Source organism: Dermatophagoides farinae, chromosome 1 (assembly GCF_024713945.1).
Source record: "Dermatophagoides farinae isolate YC_2012a chromosome 1, ASM2471394v1, whole genome shotgun sequence".
Taxonomy (NCBI): Eukaryota; Metazoa; Arthropoda; class Arachnida; order Sarcoptiformes; family Pyroglyphidae; genus Dermatophagoides; species Dermatophagoides farinae.
This window is the reverse complement of record NC_134677.1, coordinates 1,021,025-1,041,175: the sequence shown is the minus strand read 5'-3', so window position 1 is coordinate 1,041,175 and position 20,151 is coordinate 1,021,025. Positions and strand designations below refer to the sequence as shown.

At 30.4% G+C, this 20,151-nt stretch overlaps 5 protein-coding genes across 8 annotated transcripts; 3 read left to right on the top strand and 2 right to left on the bottom strand.

Annotated features, from left to right (window-relative positions):
* The first annotated feature begins 23 nt into the window (after nucleotides 1-23).
* Nucleotides 24-1,385, top strand: LOC124493126 (uncharacterized). Its single transcript, XM_047056197.2, has 2 exons — nucleotides 24-468; nucleotides 562-1,385. The coding sequence occupies exon 2, from the start codon at nucleotides 585-587 to the stop codon at nucleotides 1,206-1,208; it is 624 nt and encodes a 207-aa protein (XP_046912153.2). The 5' UTR covers nucleotides 24-468; nucleotides 562-584; the 3' UTR covers nucleotides 1,209-1,385.
* On the bottom strand, nucleotides 1,240-2,371 carry NHP2 (NHP2 ribonucleoprotein). Of its 2 annotated transcripts, XR_006959095.2 has the most exons (3): nucleotides 2,199-2,340; nucleotides 1,384-2,123; nucleotides 1,240-1,324 (listed from the first exon to the last, which is right to left on the bottom strand). XR_006959095.2 is itself a non-coding variant. In XM_047056193.2 (2 exons), exon 2 carries the CDS (start codon nucleotides 2,106-2,108, stop codon nucleotides 1,461-1,463), a length of 648 nt encoding a protein of 215 aa, XP_046912149.1. In that variant the 5' UTR covers nucleotides 2,109-2,123; nucleotides 2,199-2,371; the 3' UTR covers nucleotides 1,326-1,460. The 2 variants fall into 2 exon arrangements, 1 of the variants encoding a protein (XP_046912149.1); XM_047056193.2 differs by lacking the exon at nucleotides 1,240-1,324 and having other exon boundaries at nucleotides 1,326-2,123; nucleotides 2,199-2,371.
* A 50-nt stretch (nucleotides 2,372-2,421) lies between these two features.
* On the top strand, nucleotides 2,422-3,448 carry ATPsynO (ATP synthase subunit O, mitochondrial). The gene is made up of 3 exons (XM_075730344.1): nucleotides 2,422-2,771; nucleotides 2,842-3,091; nucleotides 3,152-3,448. Exons 1-3 carry the CDS (start codon nucleotides 2,526-2,528, stop codon nucleotides 3,292-3,294), a joined length of 639 nt encoding a protein of 212 aa, XP_075586459.1. The 5' UTR covers nucleotides 2,422-2,525; the 3' UTR covers nucleotides 3,295-3,448.
* A 46-nt stretch (nucleotides 3,449-3,494) lies between these two features.
* LOC124493123 (protein phosphatase 2C 1) lies at nucleotides 3,495-4,709 on the top strand. The gene has a single exon (XM_047056192.2). The coding sequence runs from the start codon at nucleotides 3,495-3,497 to the stop codon at nucleotides 4,707-4,709; it is 1,215 nt and encodes a 404-aa protein (XP_046912148.2).
* Nucleotides 4,515-15,559, bottom strand: LOC124491659 (tetratricopeptide repeat protein 39A). Of its 3 annotated transcripts, none has more exons than XM_075730305.1 (11): nucleotides 12,918-15,558; nucleotides 12,602-12,833; nucleotides 10,831-10,960; nucleotides 10,504-10,636; nucleotides 10,084-10,435; nucleotides 8,972-9,282; nucleotides 8,180-8,297; nucleotides 7,559-7,667; nucleotides 7,275-7,389; nucleotides 5,346-5,575; nucleotides 4,515-4,741 (listed from the first exon to the last, which is right to left on the bottom strand). In XM_075730305.1, coding segments are annotated over exons 1-11 (2,028 nt in total). In that variant the 5' UTR covers nucleotides 13,214-15,558; the 3' UTR covers nucleotides 4,515-4,739. The 3 variants fall into 3 exon arrangements, with proteins under 3 accessions (XP_075586420.1, XP_075586410.1, XP_075586399.1); XM_075730295.1 differs by lacking the exon at nucleotides 4,515-4,741 and adding an exon at nucleotides 4,792-5,128 and having other exon boundaries at nucleotides 5,342-5,575; nucleotides 12,918-15,559; XM_075730284.1 differs by lacking the exon at nucleotides 4,515-4,741 and adding an exon at nucleotides 4,792-5,128.
* Nucleotides 15,560-20,151: the final 4,592 nt, after the last annotated feature.

Sequence of the window (20,151 nt, the reverse complement as noted above, 5' to 3'; positions counted from 1 at the left end):
ACAAAAAAAAAAGCAGCTGCAGTAGACACAGATTAAATTATCAACAATCACCAAATACATACACACACACACACACACACACATACAGACAAATAGCTATCACGAAAATCTTTTTAAACAAGGCAATTGATAAGACAATCATTGTTGATTGAATGTTTGATATCCGTGTTTGATGTAAATAAAAAAAAAAATCTGGCACATATCAGATTTTCAATTTATGTTTTGGTTACTACGTATTTTGAATCATCATCTTACAACGTAAAAAAAAATCATCGCCACTGGTAACTGTATATATATATAACATCTTTATGTGGAAATTTCCTGTGTGATTACCGTGTAATACACATACATAAATCAGAGAGATAGAGAGATTGATTTACATTCATTATTTGGGTGTTTTATCATTTATTACTGGAAGCAGAAAGAAACCAAAAAAAAAAAAAAAAAAAAAAAAACTTGAAAAACAACGTACGTACTTAATATAACCAATGATGATGATGATAACGACTGATTTTTAATTTTAAAAATTTTGAATTTTCTAAATATAAAAAAAAATTTCAGCTTTCATTTTAAATCAATCAATCATGCCATTCATTAGTAATAATAATGATAATTCGACGATAAAATCGTCACCAAGAAATTTTCCACAAGGTTCATATCGTTCATATAAAAGTTTTTTAAATCAATATTCCAATAAACAACAACAGCAGCAGCAACAACAAGAACCACAATCACCTAGACGTGTATCGATGCCGATTGAACAATCATCATCATCGAAATCGACAATGAAAAATAATTTATCGGTAAAAAATAGAATTTTTCAATTTGATCAACAACAGCAGCAGCATCAAGAGCAAAAACGTTCATATTCGGTACCGAATGAGCAGCAACAACAACAACAGCAACAGCAGCAAATGAAAAATATTTTCGATATTGAAAAATTACTATCAATGTCATCGAATGAAATTGAAATGCTTGATAAAGATGTTTTGGAACGTTTTCTTAGGCTACTAATGTCTGAAGAACAGAAATCAACAAATTCATCATTGCCAATCAAAAATGAAATTGATGTGAACAATAATCATCATCATATGGTTGATAACAATAATGATATGAATATGAATAAAACCGATGAAGATATTGATAAATGTAAAATGAATCTGATTCAATCATTGAAACAACAATTAGAACGATATCGACAGAAATGACCAACGTAACTAAGTCAAAATCAGTAATTAAGGATGATTTCAGATCATTCATTCATTTATTCATTCATTCATAGACCAAATAATATGTCACACACACATCCATATTCTGGAACAAACTGAAAAAAGAAAACATAAAATTTTAATATTTATTTACCATTTTGAAAAATAAAGTTACGAGATAATTTTGTTGTTGTTGTTGTTGTTCAAAAACCATCTGGTAATCAGGTGACCAAAAACCAAATCGAATGGTATTTAAATGGTTTTCAAAAATTCTAGCATCAATTCACGAATTTTAGTTTCACATTCATCATATAAATCTTGATATTCAGAATGTGTTTTAATCAATACCATTAAAGCTGGTCGTCGTACACCAATGGCTGATGATATGTCCGTACGAAATGGTACATAAATGTATGGCAAATCTTTTGATTCACAAATGCCAGGTAAATGGCACATTATTTCGATCGGTGTTACATCGCCAGCAAATACAATAATACCACGTTCACCTTTACGTATACGAAGCTGTACTTCTTTCAATCCAATACGTAGCTGTTCTTTTCTCGATTGTTTACTTGCTTTTCGCATTAATTTGAATAATTTTTTAGCCAATTTTTTTCCAGCCATCGGTTGAGCAATAATCGAAACAAATTTCAATTTCTGATCATACGGTAATTGTATCATGTCACGACGTGTTCGTGGTACAATTTCAACATTTTCTTCATTTTCTTCTTTTTTCACTGACACATCTTCAATAGTATCTTCAAGTTGAATTGATCCATTCATTTTTTTCGATGTTTTCATTTTCTTCGCCGATGGCTGTTGATCAATAGGATTGGTGGAACATTCTTGATCACCATCAACATTATTATTGGCATTGTCCAAACTTCGTTTGTGTCCCATATTTTTTTTGTCGTACTGAAAATGACCATTTTTTCAACACACAAAAATAAAAATTTGCTAAAATAAAATAAAAACAATCTTCAAACTTACGGAAATTTATCAGGAATTTTTATGGATTTAATTTGTTTCTACACAAAATATCAAAACAATCCAGAAACACTGGTTCTGGTTCCAAGATGGATTCAACTCACGCGTTTGATTGAAAGAATTGTTTGTATGAAACGAAAAAAAAAGCATGCATGCGCTGCAGCATGCACTATTAACACATCAGAAAGCATACTTATGTTGATTTAGACAAACAAAAATTCAGGGCAACTTAAGGTGAGCGTGTATTGTGGTGTTGTGTGATGTCTTCAAATGTAATTTTCTTTATTCGATATATTTAAATTGTAGAAAAAATCAATTCATCAATCCAAAATGGCTTCAGGAAAATCATTGATGCAATTATCCAGATGTGCCCTATCAACACAATCAGTGGCTACCAAAATGATTAAACCACCGGTACCAATGTTCGGTATTGGTGGCCGTTATGCTACGGCATTGTATTCAGCTGCATCGAAAAAAAACAAATTAGAACAAGTGGATAAAAATCTGAAAACATTATTGGAACTTCATGAAAAAGATGTTAAATTTCGTGATTTTCTTTTAAATCCATTGATTAAAGTGAGTGTGAAAAAAAATTTTTGTTGTTTTTGCAATTGATGCTAATTCTTTTTTCTATTTTTTTTGTTAGCCTGCTAAAAAAAAGGAAATTCTTGGCAAATCTCTTCAATCCAAATTGAATCTCGATGAAATGACCGTCAATTTGTTGTCAGTGTTGGCCGAAAATAACCGTATGAAATATTTTCCATCAATATCACGTATTTTCAACAAAGCAATGGCCTTTTCACGTGGTGAAATTAATGTCACTGTAACTGCTGCATCACCATTGGATGCTGAATCCAAGAAAGAATTGAATGATATTCTACAAAATTTTGCTAAAGGTTTTTTTTTATTATTTCTCATCTAATCCATTTGGTTCTAATGTTTTTCTCTTCGTTCAGGCAAAAAATTATTGGTCAATGTAAAAGTTGATAAAGACATTCTCGGTGGATTGATGGTCGATTTTGATGGTGAACATTATGTAGATATGTCCATACGACGTAAATTCAATCATTATGTTAATCTATTGAAACAGCCATTGTAATCACATCACAACTAAGCTAAGCTCAGCTCAGTTCAGTTCAACATTGTTGTTGATTCGAGAATTTTCGTTGAAAAAAAAATTAAATTTAGTGAAACAAAAAAAATTGTAATAATTGAATTGATAAAAATTGAAAATAAAATTCCTTTTCTCTTAATTCAACAACAACAACAACAATTGAATGGAAATTTATGTAAAAATTCATGAAAAAAAATCATTCGATGTTGATTTTGAATTTTGCAGCCATAAAAATAAAAAGAAAGAAATTATTCAAGTTTGCCGAAACAAAAAAAAATATGGCTAGCGTTTATCTACGACAAGCGATTCGTTCGATGCATACAAGTGTTGGTTCGGGACCAAATTTTGAATTTGCCGCCACATCATGTCAAGGTTGGCGTAATACAATGGAAGATGTACACGTAATTATACCATATTTGGATGGTGATAATACAACGACACAACCACACCAGCAACAACAACAACAACAATCATCATTGTTCGCTGTATTCGATGGACATAATGGTGTTGAAGTTTCAACATATGCAGCTAAATATTTACCAGAATATATACGCCGTAATCGTAAATATCAAAATGGTCATATTGTTGATGGTTTAAAAGAGGCATTTATTTTGTTGGATAATTCAATGTTATTACGTGAATCGGTAAATGAATTACGTGAAATTCGACGAATGATGCATCCAAATATACCGGAATATACGCCTGGATTTACTAGTGGATCAACAGCAGTGGTTTGTCTGTTAAAGAATAATACATTTTATTGTGCAAATATTGGCGATTCAAGATGTGTTTTATCCAGGAATGGTCGTCCAGTTCCATTATCTGTGGATACAAAACCAGATGATCCACAAGAAATGACAAGAATTGAACATGCTGGTGGTACTGTTATGCGTGGCCGTATCAATATGCAAATCAATGTATCACGTGCATTCGGTGATCATATGTATAAATGTAATCCAGATCTACAATTGACTGAACAAATGATTATTGCATTACCAGATGTTATTGTTGAACCATATAATGAAAAAACTGATCAATTTATGGTATTGATGTGTGATGGTATATGGAATTCAATGACAAATGATGAAATTATACAATATATTGGTCGTCGTATACGTACAGATCGTTTAAGTCAAATAACTGAAGATATTATTAGGAAAATATTACCAGAAGAGATGCCTGAACGTGGTATACAAGGCAAAGATAATATGACCATTGTGATTATTAAATTCATTAATCAAGCAACTACCGCCACCAATCCTATGATGATGATTGGTCAATCAACAACAATCACCACCAATGTACCGGTGCAGCAACAAAATCCAACAACAATGTCACAAAAGCATAGTAAAACAAATAGTGATCGAAAATTGAAAGCAAAATTTCAGCCACAACAGTAACAATAATCGCCATCACATCACCACAGCAAATCCTGCAAACACAAATGAATATGATGAGAGAGAGAGAGAGGAGAGAGAGAAATTTTTTTTTTGTTTTTTTTATTCATCAAAAAAAATACATATAAAACACAGAATCATTAAAAAAAATTTGGTCAAAAATAGAGACAAAGGGGACAATTAGAAATTTTTTTTTAAACATTTAAAACACAAGACAATTCTGGGCAGGGTATAACAGAATTTTTTTTTTGATTGAAAAATAACGAAAAAAAAATCATCCAACAAGCGTACTTGCGGGTAATAGGTTGGTGTTCAATTTTTTTTTTGGTTTCGTTTCTAAATCTTGTCATTACAAATTATTTCTTGATATCTTTTCAATGAAATTTCATGAAATTTAAGCCATTGTATGATATGTTTGTTTACTGTGCGGGTATTTTCATCGATCCGGAAACAACAACAAGAAAAAAAAACAAACAATGATGGACACACAGACACAGAGACAGTGGAAAAAAAATTGAATTGAATTGAACAAAACAAAACAAAACAAACAAAAAAAGATTAGAAAAAATTGAATGATACAAACACATGAGAGACAATGATTGTGTGTGTGTGTGTGTGTGTATGTGTGATTTTACTTACATTTTTCTTTATTAGCCATTTCTTTATCAGTTTTATAGCCCATCATACGTATGGCAGCATATACTTTTAAATGTACAAAATTCTCTGCAGTATATCCGGCAAAATCTTTTTCAGCATGATCAAGCCATTTTTTTGCATCATCATCATGATTATTTTGTTCAATTTCAATTAGGCCCATTTCTAATGTTGCCATCGGTACAATTGATGTTTCCAATTCGATACGATCTCGACTTTGGTTTTGTTGTTGTTGTTGTTGTCCATTCATTCATTCATTCATAGTTTGTTTGTTTGTTTGATTTGATGATGATAAGAAATGAAAAAAAAGAAAAGGAAGTAAGAGGAACAACGAGAAAAAAAAAGAAAAAAAATCAATTTTCAGTTTCTCAAAAAAAAATAAAAATGAAAAAAAACCTCAGAATATAAGTAAAAAAAACTGTCAGTTTTATGTTTGTTTGAAAACCGACAGAAAAGAAAAGGAAATAAAACCACTGACCACCACCATCAGACTATTCAATGGAATTTTTTTTTTTTTTTTTTTGAAAAAAAAACAGAATTGGACAGTGATTTTTATCCATTTTCTTTCTGTTTTTTTTAAATTGTAATTTCGTTGAATTGAAAAACGAAATGAAATTGAAATTGAATCTTAAAACCACTGTATGTTTTTTTTCCATTTTCAAAAAAAAAAAAAAAATAGATATCCAATGCTATCGTTATTGTGAAAGATTTTTCATTTCCCCATGACCAAAATATATACATATAAATATAATGCAATTGTTGGGAAAGTGAAATAAAAAAAAAGCCGGTCATGCAAAAAACACGAAAAGCCCACACACAAAAAAATGTTTTTTTATGCATTTTTGTGTGTGTGGATTTAACGTTGAAAAGTCTACTTTGAAGGGGACATACAAACACTGTGTATGATGATGAATGTATGGGTCAATTTTTCTTATTCTTCTTCTTCTTCTGTTTTGTTTGGCGCTGAAATATCAAAAGTTACATTTTCATGTGTTCGTTGTGTCCGTTTGTGTGTTTGGTGTGTGTGGTGTGAATATAAATGAAATGAAATGAAAAGAGAATATAGGGGATGATGATGATGATAATGATGAATTTGGAATTTGAAATGAACCCAAACTAAACTAAACTAAACTGGGTCTATTTTTGGATTTGACTCAATTCAATATGAATGAGTAAGAGAAAGGAAGAAAGAGAGAGAAAAGGAGAAAATGAAAACAAATCATCCGGCAAAAGGTAACCTTATCGGAGAAAATGAAATTTACAAATGTTAAATTTTAACATCCGGCATTAACCATTTGTGGAAATACTATCTCCACAACGTTTGAACTTTGATGGACCACCACCACCATCACTACCACTACTGTTGTTGCCCATTCATCAATATAAATGTTATTATTATTCATGAAACAACAACAACAACAACAGAATCAGCCCTATTTTGCAATGATGATGTTTTGATGGATCATCATCATCATCATTCTGGATGGATGGATGGATGATGATGATGATGATCCAAACAAAACGAAACGAAAAAAAAACAAGAATCATCATCATCAGATGTGAATGAAAGAAACAATCTCCCTCATTGGGTGATCCATCAAAAAAAAACGAAATTTTTTTTTTTGGTTCATGATTCATTCGTGGATAGTGGTGGTGGGGGTGGTGGTGGTAGTAGTGATGGTGTAGTTGTTATTGTAAAACATCATCATGTTATATTACTGATAACATGGAAAAAAACAGGAATGAAAATGAAATGAGAAAAAATAAACATCAGTATACAGTATATGTGAATGGGCAGAATGAGGGTTATAAATACTCAGATTCTGAATGAATGAATTGTGTAAATTTACATGGCCAAATGAAATATGAATTGAGAAACTTGAATTATAAAAAAAAATGAAATGAAATACATACGAATCAAGAATAAATTGTAGATTTTTTCTTGCTTCCTCATAACGTTGTTGTCGTCGTAATAATACACATTTATAGAATAATGCCGTCAGATAATTATCAAGATAATGAGAATTTTCTAAAATTCAGGTGATAAAAGAAAAAAAGAGGAGAGTGAGAGAATTAAAAAATTGTAAAAAAATGAATGAATGAAACAACAACAACAACAAATATTCCGTGTTTGTTATATTTTCATATAAATTGTGTACAATAATTTATATGACTTTATGTTTTGTGTTGATTCTTACCAATATCTGGTTCATAAAGTTTTACTTCACGTTCACAACGATCCATCAGTTTGGCCAGTTGATTGTGATCACGAACAAACATTAGATAGTTACCAGAATAAAGCATTGCCTATAGATGTTGTTTTTCGTTGTTTCGTCGTTGTTATTGTCAGCATATAATACAATCATAATAATGGTTGAAATAATATCGAAACATTGTTGTTTGTTTGGGTTGGTTGTTTGTTTGTTTGTGTTTGTGCGTTTTCCAAAAAAAAAAAAAAAAAAAAATTTATATTCGCCATCCATTGATGATGCATTTTTTATGGCATTCATGTGGAACAACAACAACAACAAAAAATGATTAATAACCATTTATCATCAATATCAACCGAGCAACCGATCGAACAAATATCACGGGAAAAAAACAACAACAACAACAACAACAACTAGCAGAAAAAAAACATTAAAAAGAATAACATTCTGTTTCAGTATTTTTTTTCGTTTTCGTTTGCCTATGCATTTTATTTGATTGAATTTATCGATGAAAATTTTGTTTTTTTGTTGTTGTTGGAATTTTTGTTTTTAACGCATTCAATTCGATTTGATCGGTTGCCAGGTTGATTGAAAAACAAAAATACTTACAATAACGGGTAATACGAGACATTTTCCTTTTTTAAAATATAATGCTGCATTCGCTAATGCTGCTTTTTCTGTGGTCATTGTTTTACCAAAATGTCGTATACGAAGACTTGGTAAACGTCTTTTTTTTTGAATGAATCAAAATCAAATAACGGCACAGGTGATGAAGAAGCAATGGAAAGGAAAAGAAAGAAAGAAAAATTCAAATTTTTAAAAATAAATTTCCAGAAAAAAAATTGAATGAAACATACACACACACATAGACACGCAAGAATATAGCGAATATGAATAGCCCAAGGCAAAACTACATGTAATTCTGTTTACTGAATTTCATTTTTACCAGTGTTGTAATCATTATTATTCAAAAAAAAACTCACAACAAGAGAAAATGACATTGTTATGTGTGTGACAAGTATAAAATTTTTCTCCAGTTAAATAAACACAATGACAACAACAATCATCATCATGAGCTGAAAATTTTTTTCACATCATCATCATTATGTTCATTTGTCCTATTTTACAACTGGGAAACTAGAAAAAAAAAGTTTTCAAGAAAAATTTTTCTCAAAAAAAGTTTATTTCTAAAAAAAAATTCGCTGAACTTGATCATTACTATAGCAAGTCAGTGTTGAAATTTTTTTTGAAGAAAAAAAAATGAACCCAACTAAGGATCGACTTTTTTTTCGTTTTAGTGTGAAAAATGAGCAAAAAAAGAAGAAAATTCTACACCGCTTGTTAATTGAGCAACAGAATATGAGCCAAAAAATAAAAATATAAAATGAAAAAAAAACTTACTCAAATTCTTCGGATGCCTGATCCAATAACTGTTGATTTTTATCATCCACACCTTTTACATAACGAAAAACGGCATTCAAAAATGCCATACAAACCGGTGAATGTTTACTTTCACGTATTTTATCCGCACACAATATACAATTGTTCCAATCCAATTTGATGGCATAACACCATATTAATTCAAAATAGAATGCTTTATATGCAATGGCTAGATTTGGTGCCCTTACCAAACCTTGTAATATTTCTATGGCTCGATCAAATTCACCGTTGATCTGTTCAATTTTTGCTTTAGCTAATCCATATAACATGCTCTATATTATAAAGCGAAAGAAAAACAAAATCAATTAATCAATACAGAGAAAAAAAACAAGCAAAATAAAAATGAAAATGAAAAAAATCCAATCATCGTCATCATTTAGAAATCAAATCACATAACAACATCATCATGATCACATTTTGTCATGTAAATTCTGAATTATATTATATTACGTTATTTGTGGAAATAAATCTTTTGGCGCGCACACACACACACACACACAAAAAAACTTTGAAACCAAAAGAAACTAAATGAGACAAAGAAAGTGAGAAAAAGATAGCAAAGTAAAGTAATCACAAAAGAAATGAATGAATGGAATGGAATGAATGAAATGTGTGAAAAGGAAACGAAACAAAGAAGAAAAAGTTTTTTTTTCTCTCTCTCTTTTTTCTGGTTAAACAGAATAATGTGATGATGATGTGATATATATATGGAATTATGACAAAAATGAGAAAATCAAATTTTGATCCAAAACTAAAACTAAAACTAGGTGCTAGTAAAGAGACGGTGAAAGAATACAAAAGATTCTTGAACTAAAACTTGCTGATGATGATCATCTGAATATGAGTTGAATACTAAAAAAAAAAATTTCTTGTCAAACAAAAAACGAAAAAAGATTCTTTGGTTCAGCAGTAAAATAGACATGTTCATTGTTGCCGTTTTTTTTTTGTTTTACAACTTCACACCTCTATATATAACTACAGAATGAACCGTTGACAAGTTTTTACCATGAAACTAAATGATTGGATCTTCATTTTCTTGTTTTTTTTTCACTTAAGACAAATGAAAAACAAACCTGTGGAAACATTTGCAATTCAGCTTCAATTAATTTTTTACATAATGATAAATCATCCGGTACATTTTCACCATGTGGTTTACCATAAACCCAATAATAAATTAATGTCAATTGTGCCATTTTGGTCCAATAACCGGCATTCAAATCGAATGCAACACGATTCATTTCATTCAAACCGATTGTTTCTGTGCCTTTGTAGCCTAAAAAATTCATGATACGCAAAAATTTCGGCGGCGTATGGCTAATGACCACGTTGATCATACCGTTTGCAAAACGCATATGTGCCTCAAAATATAGCCGTGATTGTTCATCTTGCCACAATTTACGACGTTTTTTTACTTGCCATAATTCACTGCGAAGCAATGAAAAAAATTAAATTTAAATTTCAAAATTCAATTCAAACAAACAACAACAACTTACGTATGTTTACGCACTAAACCCCTTAGATGATAGGCCAATTTGATCAATGTAAAAACACTATTCGTTTCGAATGCATACAATGCAATCGATAATGCAAGCTGTTGAGCATAATAACTTTCGGCAAATATTTCCACTTTGATTTTCATATTGATTAATTGAAATCAACCATGGTCATCATTAATCAATGTGTTGATATATAAAATGAAAAAAAAACAAAATTAATTAATATTGATGATGATCAACGAAAAACGAAAAACTAAAATCATTAATTCCCTACCCTTCCACTACTAATTTTCAATAACAAAAAAAAAACTGAAACAAACATACCATCAGTATATTTATCATAATTTGGTGCAACAATCCATTTGGAGATGTTATCCAAAAATGAATGTTTCATCATTTTCTGACACATTTTGGCCGTATGCTGTAGACATTTACGTGCTTTTTCAATATCATCCTGTATAAATATAAAAATAGTGAAGAAAAAAATTCAAATATAACGTTATATATATATGTGAATATATTAATGCACATGAACAAAACAAACAAACAGAACAACAAAAAAAAATTGGTTTTTTTTTCATCGGGCACTGCACAAAATGAAATTTGTTACGTTTTTTTTCGGATTCAAAAAGTTCATCATAGATGGATATAAAATGTAAAAAAAAAAAAAAAATTGTAGTGCATAACGTTTCTGTTTAGTTATCATCAATAAATTATTATTATCAGACAAAAAAAAAGTTTAGTGAAAATTTCAACTTTAACTTCAATTTCAACTTGGCATAAAAGTAATTCACGGAAGCATTTTTTTTTTTTTTGTTCACTGTTCGACGACACATTTGTGAATGATGATGATGATGATCGTCATCATCATCATCATCATCAAAGATAATGGTGATCATCATTGAATGAAAAGAAAAGAAAAGAATTTTAAGGAAAAGAAAAAAAAAAGTTAGTTTAAATTTTTCCTACTTAAAAGTGAAACAAGTGAAAAAAAAACAAATTTTTTTTTTGTTGGATCCAAACATTTATTCCATCATCATCATCATCATCTATTATCCTAATGATGCCGACTAAAGAATATTCTTCAGAAGAAGAATGGATGAATAGCGGAATTCCATCCACCATTCATCTATCTATTTTTCATTTCATTTTGGAATGGAAAAATTCTTTTTTGTTTTGCTATTTCTCTCTTGATTACACACACACACAATTCGACACTCATTACGATTATTTTTTTTTTCATCGATTCACATTTGATCATCAGTAACAGAAACAAAAAAAAAAGTTTCATCGGTTTCTGAAGAAAAAAAAGGTCGTTGAAGTTGAAAAAACAGCTAACCTTTGCTGTGTGTGATGGGGAGGGGGAGAGAGAGAGAGAAGAAAAAACTCGTTGAAACGTGCAAAATTGTTCAATGATTTCTGACGAAAAACAACGAATTTTATTTACTAATAATAACAAAAACTTTGAATAGATTTCGATTTTTTTTTTCATTCATTCTTTCTTTCTTTCTTTCCAATCGATCAATCAGTCGTTATATAAATAAAGATTTGTTGTTGATTAGATGATGATGATGATGATGATGATGATGGACATAAATGGTCAGAATGAAGATGTTTTCGGAAAAAACGGAAGAAAAAAACTTTGCAATTGCAAAAAAAAAAAAATTTTCTTAAAATTATCACCAACACACATACAAAACTAAAGTTTATCATCGTTATAGTTTGATGATTCGATTTTTTTTTCTTTCAGTGTTTGTGTTTGAATATTGAACACTACTACAAGAATCCAGAATCAAGATTCAAACAACAACAACAACAACGACGACAACAACAGCAATTAACATGATGATGATGGACAATCAAAATTGTCGATGAAGAAAAAAAAAGTTTTCTTTCTGTTTTCGGCAGAAAACTTTTTTTTTCTTCATTTTATTTTCTTTTCAAATATATTGAATATTGTGTCCTGCATCTATATCTAAATATTTTCATTGTGTAGAATCAAATTCTGAAGAAGAATATAGAAATTCAGTTCATTTGGACACACTCGTTGGTTCAATTTTGGTTTGGACCATACACACACACACAAAAAACTTACTTTATCCAATGTTAGTCCGGCACGTATGACGAAACAAGCAGCCCATGATAATGATTCCATTGGACCTTCATCAATAATATCGGCAAAACGTTCAATACCACCTTGTACATTATTCTCACCAAGATACATGTCTAATGCACAATTTGCACGTTGATGTGCCAATGATAGATTATAATTTTCAATAGATTGTTGTCCAGGACGAAATAATTCATCCAAATTTTCACGATTAAAACTACGATCAAGTGATGCAAAAAAAAAAACATTGATGAATACACTGACCTAGTCTAGTGAGAAAAAAAAAGTACCACACACTCACCTTTCATAAAGAAATCGACCAAAAGTTTTTCCGGTCACCTTTGTTGCCGTTGTTTTCGTCGTGGATCCATTATTTTGATTAGTTCCATTTAATTGTTGTGGTTTTTTTTCATTACCACCACCACCACCACCACCATTACCACCAACACAATTGCCATTCATTGTATTATGACTATTATTATGAGATTTTTGTTTCTGTTTTTGTTGTTGTTGTTGTTTCTGTTGTTGTTGTTGTTCCATATTGTTAATAGAAATACCACCATTCATGGTGGATTTCTTTCGATTATTTGAACTCATTTTATTTGTCGGTTTTAATATATCACCAAATGATGGAATTTTGATCGAATGTCAATCAAACACACACACACACATACACATACATACACACACAAAATGAATGAATGATTCACAGAATGATGATGATGATGATTTTTATTCGAAGAAACGAGACAAAACACAAAAAATTAAATTTTTTTAAAATTTCCTTTTTGTCTGGTTGATTGATTGAATGATTGATACACAAAAAAAATCGTGATCTCGATCAATCATTGATGATTGAACTCATCATCATCATCATCGTATCGTAACTATATTTATTTATCAATGCAATGAAACAATGAAAATGTAAACAAAAGGAAAACAAAGACAAAAAAAAGACACCAGTGGAGAATGATGATGATAATGGTGAGTAATTGGTGAATGAAAAAAAAATCTTTCCTTGATTATTTCCAGTAAATTCCAGCAACAGTAGTAGTAATAATAATAATCATCATAATGGAAACCAAAAATAAAACAAGGAAGAGTTAAAAAGGAAAAAGGAAAAATTTTCGACGATAATTTTCGGACACTTTATAATGGCAATGATGACGATGATGATGATGATGATGAAAAAAAGGCAACCACAGTGTGAAATACGATGTGATTCAATTCGAAAATTGTTGAAAATGAAAAACAAAAAAAAAAAATTTGTTTGCATGACGATTTCACATCACATTGAAAAAGAAACTGTAGAAGCAAGATATTTCAAAATTAAACAACGTTGATGATGATGATGATTGGAAATTATCATCGTTCAAAAGATTTAAAGATTCAATTTTCATTTTCAATCCAAACAAATCTATGTTTAACCATGATATGATTATTATGAATTTTTTTTTTTTATTTTCATTCATTCACATTTCCATTTTGAAACAACTTGAACATTTGATTACATAATCATTCAATGTTGTTTATATTTGATTGATGATTGCATCAATACTTTGTGTGAAGAAGATGTGTGGAAATGAAATGAAATGATGAAAAAAAACATGTTTCGATTTTGGACATTTTTTTTTCGTTTTTGCTTTCTTCACGATGTTTTTGGTAAACAACTTGTTGCATATTTTCTCTCACTGTGTGTGTGTGTCACATACTGACAGTTTGTGAGAGACATAAACAAATGTACATGTAGCGCCATTTGGCCCTTAAATATACATTGAAAGCGGCAATCATGGGAACTACAGCACTGTGATTGAAAACAACAACAACAACAACAAAAATAAAACAGTGGTATTCAACCGTATGGTTTTTTTTGTTTTGTTTTGTTTTGTTTGTTTCGATAAAGAAAAAAAAAACCTTTTTAATTGGCCAAATACTTTTTAAATGATTATTATTATTATTAGCCGGTAGTTATTTATTATTTAAGTTTTTATTTCTTGTATTTATTGTTCACCTTGAAGAATTATGTTAATTCATTTTTTTTTTCGTTTGTTCATGGAGAGAAAAAAAATAGAAAGAAGAGTCAATGATCCAATGGGCCATGGCCATTATGGAACTACTTTCATTTTTTTTTTTTTTTGACACAAGAAAAAAAAGAGCCATCAATAATCGGTTACCATATTGATTGATTAACATATCGAAAAAAAAAAATGAAATGGATAAAACAACGAACCAACGAACGAAAGAGATACAGGTTTTTTTTGTTTGTTTGTTTGAACAAAAATTCATCCATTCGACTGCAAAGTTAATCAATAATTATTTAATCAAAAACAAAAAACAAAAACTTTTTTGGGATAAAAAAAAAACAAGAAAGTTCTACACTATCAGATCTGATTATTGTTGATGGTGGTGGTGGTGGCATGATGATGGTGACATTCATTCTGGATCATTTCATTTCAATTCATTTCAATGGTTATGGCTGGATTACCTTGTTTTGTTAATTTACTTTTTTTTTGTTTTCTTGTATCAAAATTTCTTCTTTTTTGGATTCATTTTTCAAACAAAAGAGAAATTTTATCTCTTTTTTTCACGCACGCACACACGCACACGCACATTCGACATTGAACTAGATTTTTTTTTTACGTTTCAAACATTATACAACAGTATTATTATTATTATTGATTGATAAACTCTCCATCTTATTACTATCTATAATTATGGACACAATTATTGAATGACTGAAGATTGACGACGACGATGGCGATGTTTTAGCTTGCTTCATCACTTGTTGTTGTTGTTGTCATGTGGAATGTTTGTATATTTTTTTCAGTGCTTTTTATATTGCGGCCGCTGCTGAAAATGATGATGATGATGATGTAAATTTCATTTTCTCGTCATCGTCATCATCATTTTCATATTTGACGACGACGACGACGACATAGAATAAATAACAGGATAACAGGATTAACACACAAAAAATTGCACCGAAAAAAAGTGGATCTTGAAAAATTTTTTTGTTTTGTTTTTTTTCTGCAATACTTTTGTCACTGAGAGAGAGAGAGAAAAAAAAACCCAATACTTGCATGATGATCACTTTCGAGTGCTAACGCCACCGCCACCACCACTTTTAAGCAAGAGCGAGAGATAAAGAGAGGTTGTACAAAACACACGCACAAATATATCGATTTTTTTTTAAGGCCAAGAAATTTTATTTTGTTTTGTTTTTTTTCAGAAGTTCTGAAACTGAAACCAAAAAAAAAATAATGAGGGAAAAAAATCGAATTTAAAGTTGACAATCGCCGATTTTTTTCCCCTGTTTTATTTGGCTGTCAAGTGAAATGACAAGACCATGAGAAATAGCAACACAAAATAGTCATTTCCTTTTCTCATCATCATCATCGAACGGTTTTTTTCATTTGGTTGAACGATTCTTAACGGCAGTATGTTTTTCAAACCACCACCACCACCACGGCCACCGCCAGAAAAAAAAAATTTCTTTGGATCAATAAATTTTTCTTTGGCTTTTTCTACGTTTCTAAATCGAATAAACAACTTCATACACACACACACACAAAGATTTTTTCGATTTTTTTTTCTATTTTATTTTGTTTTCCATTTTGCGGTTTTTTTTTCTCATAATAAAATCAAACAAATGCACACACACACACACACTCGAAAATATGACTAATAATAACACGTACAGACGCGCAATGAAAGAAATTTTTGGAATCGTTATTGGTGGTGAAAAAAAAACGAAAAATCCGTTAATTTGTGATTCAATGGAAAATGGCAATGTGTAATAATTTACAAAAAATTTTTTTTTGGATCATGGATGATCATAATAATGTGTGTGTGTGTGTGTGTCATCGATGTATACTTAATTCTTGTGATTTTGATATTATGAAATTATTCGATAAATCAACAATTCGGTGACAAATTCATGAATGTATCGGGAATTTTTTTTTTCTTTACATTTACATTTCATTTATTATAAATGAACGATGAACATAATGGAATTTTGTGTGTCTGTGTGTCTGTGTGTGTGTGTGTGTGTGTGTATGTGTGCTTTGAACATGGAATTTGAATTTTTCATTCATTCATTCATCTTGTTCGATTATATGGATCTCAGTTTTGGCTTTAATTTTTTTTTGTGTTTTTAATGGATGATTACGTATACGATGATGATGATGATGATGACGATAATGTTTGGGGTTCCAAATGAACAATGAACGGTGAAAATTGATATTTAGGCTCTTTAGATATATTTTATATATGGGTGTGTCGTGTGTCGTGTATATGATATCCAGCAAGAAAATTAATCATAATCATAATCAGCGCCCATCAATTCGGTTCGGTTATTTCAATATTTGAAACGAAAGTCATTTTGGTTGTTGTTTTTGCTTTGTTTTTTTTTCCAATGGATTTGCGCTTCATTTCCACTTTGTCCCAGAGGTCGATGTTCGATGTGTGTGTGTGTGTTATTGAGAGTTATGGAATCAAATTCTGTTCACCAGTATCAGAAATAACATTGAACAACAGTCGAATGTCGTCGATGGATATATTCTTTTATTTGTTGGGTAATTGTAAATTAATGGCCCCTGAAACTTGATCGTTAATGTCGTGTAACGACGACCACGACTACGATGATTCGTGTATGTATGTGTGTATGTATGAGACAGTCAAATTTTTTTTTCGTTTTTCGTTTTCGTTTTCGTTTCTGGAATTCTCTGTTATCGATTCTGGTTCTAGTTATCGTATCAATATGATACGATTTTTTTTTTCATTCCACTATTTCAACCATAGCCGTAGCAGCTGTACAAACCGAATTTATAACATCATTATTTGAATTGGCAATAGTTGTAATGCTCAATTCATGTTGTGATGATGTTGTTGTTATCGTTGATTCACGACGATGATTGTTTGTAGAATCTGACAATGTTTGATTCCGAATCATATAATCATTGCCACTGTTTTGATGACGATCAAAATCTTTTACTGCCATTTCATATGATGGTGGTGGTAATTCCATCATCATCATCATCATATTATTACCATTGTTGTTGGAACGTTGTTTAATCATTTTGGTTGTTGTCAATGATTTTGTAGATGATGATAATGATGGTGATGATATTGATGATGATAATTTTTTCGTTGTATTCGGTAATACAATTTGATAATAATCAGGTGGTGGTGATGATAATGATGATGATGATGATGATGATGCTGATGTTGTTGTATTATTCACATTATTTTGATTTTGGCTAATTATTGAATCATTATCATTATCATCATCATCATCATCATCATAATACATATCATTTGGTTGTGGATAATTCATTGAAACTAGATTAAAATAAACATTTTGATCATTATTTATGCTGACAGTGTTGCCACCGCCGCCGGCATTGCTTGTAATATTTTGATTGATACTAGAATCCATCCATTGATTACGACGTATTAATGTCAAACGATTTGTTATACTACCATTATATCTTTGTAATGATTTTGTTGTTTTTGTTGTTGTTGTTGTTGTTTTAAAACAAAATGCTAATAGTACGATAATTATAATCACCGATATTAGCCATAAATTTGATATAATTGATTTATGACGTGAAAATGTTAATTTTCCATTTATCGTTAATTGTTGTTGTTGTTGTTGCTGCTGCTGTTGCTGCTCAGGTTGATATTCATATAGATCATCAAATGTTGTGGAAATATTACCAGGATCATGATAGATGAATAGATAAACAATCAGATTGAATAAAATGAATAACATTATTGTTATAAGGATTGAGGTGGATTTTTTCATATTTTTTTGTTTAATATTCTTTAAAATTCCTCAAATTAAAAATAAAAACAACAATGACGATGATGATAACCGAAGCAATGAAAAAAAAAAATGATTTTGGACCGGAAAAAAACAGAATCATTCTTTATGTTGTTGTTGTTGTTGTTGATTCGTTGTTCATGATGATGATTCATTCCAGTTGCCAATAGCGAATTTCGATCGATTCTAACTGTTCTAGGGCCAAAAGAAAAAATAACTCAATACTTTTTCATTCATCAAGGTATAGTCCACCCCCTCATGTGAAAAACCAAAAAAATGATCAAAAACGCAGCCGCAATTCGAATATTTTTGTTATTTTATTTAGAAAATTTAGAAATATGAAATTCTACTGCCAAACACAAAAGCTCATTAATTGTGTAATTTATTCAAATATGAAAAAATTTTTTTTTTGTTTGTTTTCCATCCAATTGTACATACATAGTCGATCGGTGTCGCTTTATGAATAAATTAATAATGATCATGATGATGATGAACCCTTTGTACAAAACATAAACGTCATCATCGTCGTCATTGTTATGATTTGTATTTGTATTTTTTTTTGTCACAAATTTTTTTTCCATTCGTTCGTTTTTTCGTTTGTTCGTTTGTTTGGCCCTGAGAAACAAAACAGAAAAAAAATCATCATTATCATTGATGGTGGCAGCATTAAAATTTAATCCAAATCGACTGAATATGTGTGTTTGACGTTGTTGTCGTCGTCGTCGTCGTCATCATCATCATCATCCTGTACAATTATCAAACTCATTTGGGAATTATAGACAAACAAACAAAGAACTGAAATCGAAAATGAAAAACAAAAAAAAAAATTCCGTGTGTGCGTGTGTGTGTGTGTATGAGTTTTCCGGTCATATTTGAATCGAATCGAATCGAAATGTGAATGCATCTTAATACGGTGCCATAAGGCATCATTAAGAATCGAATATCATCTGAAGGACAACAACAACAACAGCAACAAAGAACAATAAGTAAAACAAGAAAAAAAAATTCCGGGTTTTCACTTTTTCTTCATCATCATCATCATGTTTGCTTGTTTATTTTTTTCTGGAACGGTACTTATACTAAATAAATTATACGAATAATTTCTTTTTGGCTTTTTTGTGTATCGGCTTGAAGAAAAGCAAAAAAAAAAAAAAAATTCTGATCTCAATTTATTCAGCCGGTCCGGTCCGTTCGGTCCGTCGGATACGACCATGCCATTCCACAATGATGATGCTGTGGCCCACCGACCAAACGACCGACCGACCGATTACTATTAGCATTTTTTCATCATTATCGTTTCGGTGAAAAAAAAACTCCAATTCCAATTCGTTTGTCTGGTTTGTTTGTCTGTTTTTTTTTTGTTTTGTATTCAATTATATTAAGAAGTCAAGATCTTCTTCTTCATTTTTTTTTCTTCCACTGTCAGTGAGTATATATAACAGAATCTCATTTGATAAATTTCTGTCTTAAAGTTTCGGCATTTCATCCTTGGAGCGTGTAATTCTTTTTGGTACATGAAATTCTTGAGAAAATAGATTTTCAAATTCATAATGTCATTGTTTTCGGGAATCGCAGAGAAAAAAAAACAGCAAGAGAGAGATAGTGAACAAGAAAAAAAAACAGCAAGAGTTAATGACTTTGAATATATTCCTGTGTGGTGGCGTATATTTTAGTCATGATGATAATGAAGAGATATATACCCGCGGCACAT

Coding starts and splice junctions, on each gene's coding strand:
- ATPsynO (XM_075730344.1), top strand. CDS start 2,526: ATGGCTTCAGGAAAATCATTGATGCAATTATCCAGATGTGCCCTATCA. Junction 2,772..2,841: donor TTTTAAATCCATTGATTAAA/GTGAGTGTGAAA, acceptor TTTTTTTGTTAG/CCTGCTAAAAAAAAGGAAAT. Junction 3,092..3,151: donor TCTACAAAATTTTGCTAAAG/GTTTTTTTTTAT, acceptor CTCTTCGTTCAG/GCAAAAAATTATTGGTCAAT.
- LOC124491659 (XM_075730284.1), bottom strand. CDS start 13,213: ATGAGTTCAAATAATCGAAAGAAATCCACCATGAATGGTGGTATTTCT. Junction 10,436..10,503: donor GGTTTAGTGCGTAAACATAC/GTAAGTTGTTGT, acceptor ATTGCTTCGCAG/TGAATTATGGCAAGTAAAAA. Junction 5,576..7,274: donor CTACAATTTATTCTTGATTC/GTATGTATTTCA, acceptor ACAAAACCAAAG/TCGAGATCGTATCGAATTGG.
- LOC124493123 (XM_047056192.2), top strand. CDS start 3,495: ATGAAAAAAAATCATTCGATGTTGATTTTGAATTTTGCAGCCATAAAA.
- LOC124493126 (XM_047056197.2), top strand. CDS start 585: ATGCCATTCATTAGTAATAATAATGATAATTCGACGATAAAATCGTCA.
- NHP2 (XM_047056193.2), bottom strand. CDS start 2,108: ATGGGACACAAACGAAGTTTGGACAATGCCAATAATAATGTTGATGGT.